The following is a 10,349-nucleotide window of genomic DNA, read 5'->3' as shown; positions in this document are numbered from 1 at the left end:
CAACTTCCTTTCCCAGGCCTTCCGTTTCCCTTGGTGGCGTGCTATTTATCTGGGGCCAAGTACGTCTCCTAGCCACAGTGGCGAACGCTTAGTTACTTTTCTAGTCTCCATTCTCTAGACGAGGAAAAGGCACGGAGTGGTTTGTTCAAGACCCCATAAAATGGGACTTAACCCACGACATCCACCTCGAGGTTCTGCTGGCTTGACCTCTTACTGTAGCTCCTCTGGAGCAGCTGGCCTTCTGGTGGTCTGCAGAACCCATGCCTAGCTGCCCCAGGACGTCTACAGGTCGCCGGACGCTTGCAGGGGTGCCCGGACTTGTCCTGGCTGGCGAGGGAGGCAGCCAGCAGCCCAGAGCGCAGGCTGCCATTTCCTACTGCGTCGGCTTTCAGAGTTTCAGGGTGCTCATCTGCACGTGAGAACACCGGTCCCCCCTCACAGGGCAGTGATGGGCAACTGGCGTTACCCCCACTTTATAGGTGATGACACGGAGGCTCACGACGTGAGGGCAGGGCGGGCACAAGGTGAGAACTTGGGAAAGGGACACCGTCTCCTTCCTAAGATGCCAGCGTCCCTGTGCTGAGTTGCACTGAAGAAGCAGGGTTCGTTAACAGAGAATTTGTAGGGACCTTCCCTTTTCTGATTCTTCATTTGTAACTAAGCTTTCTGGTGTAGCCCTGCCCAGCCTGTTCCAGACTTGGCCCCTACCTCCCTGCTGTCTTTCCATGCACTAGGGATACCCAGATCTCCCCCAGCCCAGGGGTCTTCCCTTTCTGCACCTGTTACATCTCCAGGCGAGGCCCCTTGCATTGCACAGACCAAACATTTGCCAAGAGAATGTGCCGCTGGCTACATGCCACCACGTGAACCCTGTGTTCTTAAAGGCCCTTCACCCATGCCTCCAAAGTGTCACCGCTCCATCATTTCACACCCCAAACACACAGCTCAGGCTCTGGCTCACCTCTCCAGTACGATAAAGTTCTAGACTCTCCTCTCTGGCATTCGAGACCTCTGCTGGCTCCCCTCCAGTGATAGTAAGCCCCCTACCTCCTAATACTGCAAATTCCATATTTACAATGTTGTCTTGTCTTCCTGTAGAAGGCACACAGGAAGATCTCTAGTTGTTATTTCTGTTCTGCTCTGAGCACCCAACACCCTGTCCAACCCTCCTTCTGCGTGACTGTCCCTCCAGGTACTTGGAGAAGAAAAGGGAGACAATGAGACTCTTCTGAGTGGCACTGGGGAGCTGGGAAAAGGCATTGGCTTTGTAGACCAGAGCGCCAGGTCTGATGGCAGCAGCCCCTCCTGGCCCTCTGGCCTCTTCTGGACTTGCTGGGCTGTTCCTTCTCCACTCTTCTCTCCTCCTGGGATTACAGCTTCTTCCCTCCCTGCTACAGGGTTCCTGGGCCTCCCCTGGACCTTTGCTTCACTCCACACCCTCCTCCCCCCATCGATTCTCAGGAGCTCTGTCTCCTTGTGCTTCTCCCCTGGTCACTAGGCCATTCCACAAACACTGATGCCTCACTGTATACTGGAGCCCCCCACTGGCTGGTGGGAGACAGCATCTGGCTTGGGGATATCTCTCCTCCTCCATGCCTTTTCTCCATCCCCTGTTCCTTCCCAAGTTCTCATCCCCATAATAACGCTGGGAGGTGGACTCTACTACCACCCACATTTTAGATATAAGGACACAGAGGCTCAGATTTCCGTGATCTGCCAGGGCCGCGCACCTAGTAGACGGCGGCGCCCGGCCACCGAGCGTTTGGCCCCGGCTGCTCTAGAGCTGGTCTCCGCGCAGCTTAGACCCCGCCCGCCCCGCCCCGTGCCCGCCCCACACCACGCCCCGTTTATATGCTCCGCCCACCGCTCAGGCCCCGCCCTCGCCCCGCCCCGCCCGGCTCTGCCGCCAGAGGACCCGGAGCTGAGGCGCCCCGGCCTGCGGCGGCGGCGGGGACGATGTGGTTCTTTGCCCGGGACCCGGTCCGGGACTTCCCGTTCGAGCTCAGCCCGGACCCCCCCGAGGGCGGCCCGCCTGGGCCCTGGGTCCTGCACCGCGGCCGCAAGAAGGTGAGCGCGGCCCCGCTCCGCAGGCCGCGGCCGACCTCGGCCTCGCCTAGTCAGCGCCGCCGGCCCCGCCGCGTCGCGCCCCGCCTGACGTGGCTGCGGAGCCTCCGGGGCAACCGGCCGGGGGAGGGGGACGGGCAGTGCCGACGTGGCGGGCGGAAGGACCGAGGGACGACCGGCGGACGGAACCGGGGTCACGTGGGCCCGGCTGAGTCCCTAAAGGCTGACCTGGGGAGATACCCGGCGGCGGCCCTTTTCTCCCGCCACTTGTCAGCTCGGGGGCCCATCTCGGAACTGGAGTGGTCGCCTGGGCCCGGCCCACATCCCTGAGGTCCCTCTGTCCTACCCCCAGGCCACAGGCAGCCCGGTGTCCATCTTCGTGTACGACGTGAAGCCCGGTGCCGAAGAGCAGACCCAGGTGGCCAAAGCTGCCTTCAAGCGCCTCAAAACTCTCCGGCACCCCAACATTCTGGCCTACATCGATGGGCTGGAGGTACCTGCTGCCCAGGCTGTCCCATCCGTGCCCCTCACTTTCTCCCAGGCTCCCAGCCTTGTCTTCTGCCTTCCTGCCCCTCCACTTCCACCCCTCCTGCCTCTGCACCCCTAGATTTGATTTCCCCTTCTCCACCTCTCTCCCTGTGCCTCTCATCTCCCCTTCCTCTCCGGCCATGTCCCCTTCTTCAGACAGACAAGTGCCTCCATGTAGTGACAGAGGCAGTGACCCCACTGGGAACGTACCTCAAGGAGCGAGCGGAGGCCGGTGGCCTGAAGGATCTGGAGCTCTCCTGGGGGCTACACCAGATTGTGGTGAGGTGGGGGGCAGTGGTGATGAGGGCAGGGTGGGGGACTCCAGTTGCTGGAGTGCGATGGCTCCTTCTGCCCCCAGAAAGCCCTCAGCTTCCTGGTCAATGACTGCAGCCTCATTCACAACAACGTCTGCATGGCCGCTGTGTTCGTGGACCGGGCCGGCGAGTGGAAGCTGGGGGGCCTGGACTACATGTACTCTGCCCAGGGCAATGGCGGGGGACCCCCCCGGAAGGGGGTCCCTGAACTTGAGCAGTATGACCCCCCGGAGCTGGCTGATGGCAGTGGCAGAGCAGTCAGAGAGAAATGGTGGGTGACTGGGGGCGGCATGCCCCAACCTGCCCTATTCTGGAAGCTCCAGCAGCCTCGGGACCCCTCAACCAGCTGGCCCTTCCCTGTCCCCTGCTGCCCAGCTGGGGAGGGACCTAGGGTCGTCAGGGAGGTAGGGCAGGAGAAACAAAGACGTATGAGGTGGGGTGGATGTCCTTGCTTTTCTGAGCCTCAGTCTCTTTATCTGTCAAATGGGACTAACGAGCCCTGCTTCTCAGGGCTGATGGGATGATCAGCTTAGTGTCTGGTGCCCAAGGCGGGTTGGAGGTCTGTGCTAGCAGGTGGCAGGGCCTTGAGCGGCTCTGGTCACACTGCCTCAGGTCAGCCGACATGTGGCGCTTGGGCTGCCTCATCTGGGAAGTCTTCAACGGGCCCCTACCTCGGGCAGCCGCCCTGCGCAACCCTGGAAAGGTGAGTGTCCGACCCAATCCCAGCCCCTGTCTGCCAGCCAACCAGCCCTGCCCTGACACTGACCCTTCTCCTGCAGATCCCTAAATCGCTGGTGCCCCATTACTGCGAGCTAGTTGGAGCCAACCCCAAAGTGCGTCCCAACCCAGCCCGCTTCCTGCAGAACTGCCGGGCGCCCGGTGGCTTCATGAACAACCGCTTTGTGGAGACCAACCTCTTTTTGGAGGAGATTCAGGTGAGCCCCCCACCCCGCCCTGGGCTTTGGTCCTGTGTCCTTCATCCCAGTCCTCCCTCCCCACTTTGTGGGCTCCCTTGTAATTAGACCCTGGGGGACAAGCATGGACTAGGGAGCCAGGCTCTCTGGGTCTGAACCCTGGCTCCAGCTCTCATTTACTGTGACTTGTCAGATGCTCTTTCTACACTAGTACCTGCTTCAGAGGAACTCGGTGAGGATTCAGTGAGTGGGAAGCGCATAATATAATGTCTGCCACATAGTAGGTACTTAGTGACTGCCCCTGGCACTCCAGTAACTCCCCCGTGCACACTGGCCTTGGCCCTGATGGATGCCATGCCTGGTGCTGCGCTGTGCTGTGGGCAGCGGGGCCAGGAGGAAGAGTCAGACCCAGATCCCTGCCCTCAAGGATCTAGCAGGGAGTAAATGGACCAGGTCCCAACCCTGAGGGACTCTCACTGGGAGAGAGGGACAGAAAATCATAAATGAGGAAATGTGTGCTCCCAGGATAGGGACAAGTACCAGGAAGGAAAATAGTGGGTCAGGGTGCTCAGGGAGAGGTTCTCTCAGGGGTGACATTTGAACTGAGACCTGAAGAGTGGGAGGGTGGGAGCCATGGCGATGGGAATTGGGGAAGAGCGTTCCAGGCCGAGGGAACAGCGAATGGAAAGATGTGAGGAAGGACTCCTTGGCTTAATCTCCTTGAACTTGAGTTTCCATATCTGTGTAATGGGGATAATGATAGTTTCTGCTGGCCTGTAGGTTGTTGTAGGGAATGCGGGGGGGGGGGGGGGCTCAGCCATGGATACCTGCTCTGACCCAGCTGAGTGTGGGGCACACGGAAAAGTGACTGAGAATCTGGGGGGGGAGAGGAGTGAGACACTTACCTGACCTTGATGGAGCTGGTCGGGCAGGGAGGGCCTTTAGAGCAGGAGAACCTGAGCTTCATCCTGAGGGAAAAGTGCTGGAGGTTCTGGGCCCTGTGCCTCCTGGGCAGGTGGGGGCAGCAGGGACTTTGTCACCTGGAGTCCTCACGTCTCTGACTCTGCCAGGCCACCCTTCTTATAATGTGCTCCATAGGAAATGGGCTGTTTCTGGCCAAGCCCAAGGAGAATGTGGGAGGGCAGGGCCTTGGGGCCCGTCTTCCTGTCATTGGGCTGGCCAGTGGAGAGCGCCCAGCTATGCGACCTTGAATGCGGTTCGGTCTTCTCTGGGCGTTGGTGCCCCATGAACCTGACTGTCAGAGCACCAAGTCTGCCTCCCACGCTCGACTGAGGTACTCAGGTGCTAACCAGGTCCTCCTCATTCCCAGCCAGAGGTCAGCTCTTCTGGGCCAGGCATCTGCTTGGGGAATGAGGGCACAGTAGAAAACACAGGAACTTTGGAAGCATATAGAACTAGGGTATAATCCCTAGCCAGTCACTCTCGGCTGGTGACCTCGAGCCTCAGCCTCCTTGCATATACATGAGGGAATGACAGCATCTCTTCACAGGGTGCAGCACAGGGTAGGTGACAGCCCACGGAGTCAAACTCTTCCCTGTCTGCTGCTTAGCTGTGTGACTTTTGACAGATTCCTTGACCTCTCTGTGCCTTAGCTTCCTTGTGGGATTAAATGTGGATGAAGTTGGCACCTATCCGGTAAAGTTGTGGGGGGATCATTTAACCTGTGTAAAGGTTTTAGCATGTAACTCTGCCTGGCATAGTCTGTCCTCAGGAGATGTGAGTTACGGGGATTGTGGCCTCAGAGGCAGATTAGGGGGACCATTGAGCTGACGGCCTGGCCTGTCTGGCTCAGTGGGAGGACCAGGTCTCGGGGTTAACTATACCTGATCCCTGCCTTCCGCACAGCTTGCCACGAATACCACCCTGGCCAGGGTCACGTGGATGGACTAAGCCCCCTCCCCTCTCCGAGCCTTAGTTTTCTCATTGGTGTGCTGGGGTTAATGGTACTCACACCTTGGGTTGTTGTTTGTGAGGAGTAGAGGTGATGCCGACAAAGGTCTGATGGCCCAAGTGGCTGCTTTCCCAGCAACGGGTCAGGGGTAGTGACGAGAATGACAGTCACTGACTAGGCGCCCACGGTGCGCCAGGCACTGTGCTGGCAGCTTTCACGTGCATTTTCCGGTTGAATCTGCAGAACAACTCAGTATAGTTATTATCCCGCTTCACAGCTGGAGGAACTTGCCCAAGGTCACGTGGTTGCTAAATGAGGGAGTTGGGATTTGAACCCAGGCAGTGGGGCTCCAGAGCCCGTATAGTTCAATTCTCTTTCAGGCTGGGGGCGACCCTCTGTCCCGGCCCATAGCTGAGGCTGATCTAGGCTGATCTCCTCCCCGTATCCTGTCCTTGATACCCCCAGATCAAAGAGCCGGCTGAGAAGCAAAAGTTCTTCCAAGAGCTGAGCAAGAGCCTGGACTCTTTCCCCGAGGATTTCTGCCGGCACAAGGTGCTGCCCCAGCTGCTGACCGCCTTCGAGTTTGGCAATGCAGGAGCCGTTGTCCTCACACCCCTGTTCAAGGTGAGCAAGGCCCGTGGGGCCCAGGGACTGGCCGGGTGGGTCTGAATGGCAAAGGAGAGGGCTCTGGGGGAGGGGCAGTCCGGTCAGGGCAGATCCACACACATGAGGGACTTCTTGCTGATGTCCCCTTGGTCCAGCAATCCAGGACCACTTGATCAGCTGTCAGGGAGGCTGGGTGGACTCCTTGTCCTTGAGGAGGCGAAACCCTGGGCCTCTAAAATTCTTTTTCCAAAGACCCTTTGCTTGAGAGCCCACAGACCTTCTTCCATTTCCCCAACACAGTGCCCTTGGTCTGACGTGTGCACTGTGTTTCCAAGGCCCAGGAGATCACCTGCTCACCACCCCACTTTCCCTCTTCCCTCCTGACCACTGGCACTCAGTTCTCTTGACTTCTAGGGGCTGGATCCTCCCCCCACTCCCTTAGACCCCAGCCCACCCTTACCTGGGCACCTGCTCTTCCCCACTCTGCCCACCCTGGGAGAACACTTTCTCCTGAAGGGGCTTGGCATGGGGCAAGAGGGAAGACAGCAAGCAAATCCTTATGGCTGGGAGCCTCCAGAAATCATAGGCAGAATTCTGTGTGTATGAGTGTGCATGTGGTACATTGGTGCCTGATTATAGGGAGGGGCACAGAGCTTTCATTAGTCTCCTAAGAGGGGCCTGGACCCGAAAAGTTAAGGGCAGGGCTGCCTGAGATGGAGTATGGGCAGAGGGGCTGCTGAAGAAGTGCCTGACGCCCTCTACCATCACCCCATTCCCACCCTGGGAGATCAGCAGGGAGTCCAAGGAAGGTAAATGAGCCCAGTAAAGTCACCCTGCTTCTGTGCATATAGCCGAGCCCTCTCTTCCTGCTCTTTCCCGAAGGTGGGCAAGTTCCTCAACGCTGAGGAGTATCAGCAGAAGATCATCCCTGTTGTGGTCAAGATGTTCTCATCCACTGACCGGGCCATGCGTATCCGCCTCCTACAGCAGGTAGGGGCTGTGGTCAGACCCTATACCCCTCCACCCCACCCAGACCCCACCTTGGCTGCTGGGGAGACCCTTGTCTCACTTCCAGCCCCAGGCTGGTGGCCCGAGCCCCTGCCCTAGCACCCCAGAAACCTTTCCCCAAACACGCACAGATGAGGGACTGGTAAGACTAGGCTCTCAGGAAGTTGAGACCATCACAAGGTTCATCGGCACCTTTGGGAAGGCACAGCCTGCCCAGACTGCAGGGCCCCAACTGTCCGCCTCCCCCAGTCTCTTGACTTGATCGCTTTAGCTGTTCATAGAGTGGGGATAGTGTCTCCCCTGCCAATCCCTGGGCAGCTGGGAGCATCAGACAGGATCCTTGGGATCAAGGGTGGGGGCCTCTTATGAGCCAGCAAGTACCTAGAGGCTCCCAGGTATCATTCCCTCCCCAGCTGCCAAACACGTGAGCCTACCTCACGCCACTTTCTGGCTGGGGTTTATAACCCCTTTTATAGAAGAGACAGTAGAGGCTCTGAGAAGGGATGTGATGCCGGACCGGAGGCCAGGCCCTCCAGCTGCCAGTCCTTGGTTCTTCCCAGCACCCTCCTGGCCTCTCTTCATCACTCTGCGTGGTCCGAAGGCCAGAGATAGGCCAGATGCGAGGTAGGGGGCTCAGGAGATGCACCTGGCTAGCCGGTGCCTGCCAGGTGGAAAAACAAAGCCACGAGATGAGCTGGTGGCTGTGATCAGGGTTGGGGGTGCTGACTGTGTTCTCCCCCTCGCTGGGCCACAGATGGAACAGTTTATCCAATACCTCGATGAGCCAACAGTCAACACCCAGATCTTTCCCCACGTTGTGCACGGTTTCCTGGACACCAACCCTGCCATCCGGGAGCAGACAGTCAAGGTGGGCGTGCCCTGGTCTTTGAAAGCTCAGAGAGGGCTCACTTGAGAGCACAGCGGCCTTGGTTTTGGCCTATGGGTCTGAGCAGGTTAAGGGAGGAGCAGGCACGACCCTGCATGTAGGGCCGGGCTCTGGGAGCAGCTCAGCAGCTGGTGAGGGAAGCAGGTTGGGATCGGCTTATAGTCCTCCGTTCAGCAGACACTGGCTGAGCACCTCTCGTGCCTGGCCGGCCCTGTGCCCCATGCTGGGATGCACTATGTCTCATGGAGCATCTTTTTGAGGTGACAGGGAGTGGGCTTGGCAGACAGTACACAGAATTAGGAAAGGTACATTATGTTAGAAAGTGACAGTGTGAAGAAAAGGGTTTGCAGTTTTAAAAACAGCGATCAGGGAAGAATTTGCTAAGGAGGTATCATTTAAGGAAAGGAGGCTTGGGATCAAGGTAGGTGGAGATCTGGAGGAAACGGGTTCCCTGCAGAAGGAACATGTGCAGAGGTCCTGAGGCCAGTGTAGAAATAGCAGTAAGAGGTTTAGCATGGCTGAAGGGGCGTGGTTGTGAGAGGTGGAGTCTGAGAGGTAATGGTGGCTCAGATCTGAGAGGTGGCAGTGGGGGACAGACGGGGCCACATTCCGAAGGTGGGGCCGACAGTATGTGCTGATGGATGGCTGCAGAGCCAAGTGTGGCTCCGAGGTTTCTGGCCTGGGCACCTGGAAGGTTAAGTTGCCATTTACTGAGAAACTGGGAGCCTCAGGTTTGCGGGAGGAGGTTGGTCTAGTTAGGCAGGTACAGATGTCTGTTCGCCCGCTGGTTATATATGTGTGAAGTTCAGGGAAGAAGTCTGGACCGGAGCTGCTCATCTGGGCTTTGTCAGCTAACAGGGGCATTCAGAGCCACGAAAGGGGTGAGGTCACCTAGGGTGAGGTGGAAAGAGAAGAGGCCTGGTGAGCACCAGTGGGGGTCTGAACCGTAAGATCTCGGCCACAGGAGCCCGAGAAGGAGCAGCTGATGAGGTCGGAGGAGAGTGAGGAGAGGGCAGGGTCCTGGAGGACCAGAGATGGCAGTTTCAAGGAGGAAGGAGAACTCAGGAGTGTCAGAGCTACTGAGGGGTCACAGCTGGTTTGGACGGAGAATCGGCCACTGGATTTAGCAACACAAAGGTCCCTGGTCACCTCCTGGAGCCAGTTGGTAGAGAGTGGGTGGGGGGCGGTGTTTCTGTAGAAGCGTGAGTAGAGTGCACGCAAGAGAGAACGGAGGGAGAAGGACGGGAGACAGGGGTGTGCACAAACTTCGGAGGTTTTGCTGTAAAGGGGACAGAGAAGCGTCCCCTTCCACGGCATTCTGGGTAGGGGCCAGGACCAGGTTGGGGGGTAGGTTTGGGAGGTTCCCTCAGCACCCAGTGCCACTATTGGCCCACCCACCCTCCCCGGAAGCCACTTCTGCGTGTGGTCTTTTGGCCGGCCGTGGCCCACAGTTTCCACACTCCTGCACCCACAGTCCATGCTGCTCCTGGCCCCAAAGCTGAACGAGGCCAACCTCAATGTGGAGCTGATGAAGCACTTCGCGCGGCTGCAGGCCAAGGATGAGCAGGGCCCCATCCGCTGCAATACCACCGTCTGCCTGGGCAAAATCGGTTCCTACCTCAGTGCCAGTGTGAGTGCCCTACATGGATCCTGGGGGTTCTCTCACTGTCCCCGGGGCCACAGTGTCCTCCAGGGCCAGGCCTCCTTGTGCAGGGGCTGCCATCCTCCCAGAGACCTAGGCCCTGGGTGCTCCCAGCCCAGATGTGTGAGGGTAGATTGAGGCATGTATCAGGTCGCCCAGCCAGTAGGCGGTGGATCTGGGAACTGAACCCAGGCTTGCTTGGCCCCCTTGGCCTGTGTGCACTCCCTCAGCCAGGGTTTGTAAACGCAGATGTCTGCAGCGCCCAGACAGTTAACAGGAATGAATGAATGGTGACGGCGGCCCAGGCCTCGGCCCCAGGCCAGCGGCTCCAGCCCCTGTTGTCCTGAGGCAGCATGAACAGGGTGATCTGGGAGGAGAAGCCCAGGTCGAGTTTCCAGGAAAAATTCTCCTCGTTTGTTAGTGATTAGCTCACATTTTTCAGATTCTGGGGGAGCCCGTGGATGGCCTCTGCTCC

General features: G+C 58.5%; 1 protein-coding gene across 2 annotated transcripts in view; it reads left to right on the top strand.

The window, feature by feature from the left end:
* The first annotated feature begins 1,884 nt into the window (after positions 1 to 1,884).
* SCYL1 (SCY1 like pseudokinase 1) overlaps positions 1,885 to 10,349 on the top strand; it is an 11,315-nt gene continuing 2,850 nt past the window's right edge. For both annotated transcript variants that reach the window (XM_047878368.1, XM_047878367.1), the window contains exons 1-10: positions 1,885 to 2,067; positions 2,417 to 2,557; positions 2,749 to 2,871; positions 2,951 to 3,177; positions 3,519 to 3,609; positions 3,686 to 3,841; positions 6,198 to 6,356; positions 7,221 to 7,328; positions 8,101 to 8,214; positions 9,707 to 9,862. In XM_047878368.1, coding sequence (XP_047734324.1) covers positions 1,957 to 2,067; positions 2,417 to 2,557; positions 2,749 to 2,871; positions 2,951 to 3,177; positions 3,519 to 3,609; positions 3,686 to 3,841; positions 6,198 to 6,356; positions 7,221 to 7,328; positions 8,101 to 8,214; positions 9,707 to 9,862 — 1,386 coding nt within the window. In that variant the 5' untranslated portion in view covers positions 1,885 to 1,956. The remainder of the gene's footprint in view (positions 2,068 to 2,416; positions 2,558 to 2,748; positions 2,872 to 2,950; positions 3,178 to 3,518; positions 3,610 to 3,685; positions 3,842 to 6,197; positions 6,357 to 7,220; positions 7,329 to 8,100; positions 8,215 to 9,706; positions 9,863 to 10,349) is intronic.

Source organism: Prionailurus viverrinus, chromosome D1 (assembly GCF_022837055.1).
Source record: "Prionailurus viverrinus isolate Anna chromosome D1, UM_Priviv_1.0, whole genome shotgun sequence".
NCBI lineage: Eukaryota > Metazoa > Chordata > Mammalia > Carnivora > Felidae > Prionailurus > Prionailurus viverrinus.
This window is presented reverse-complemented; position numbering and strand designations above follow the sequence as displayed.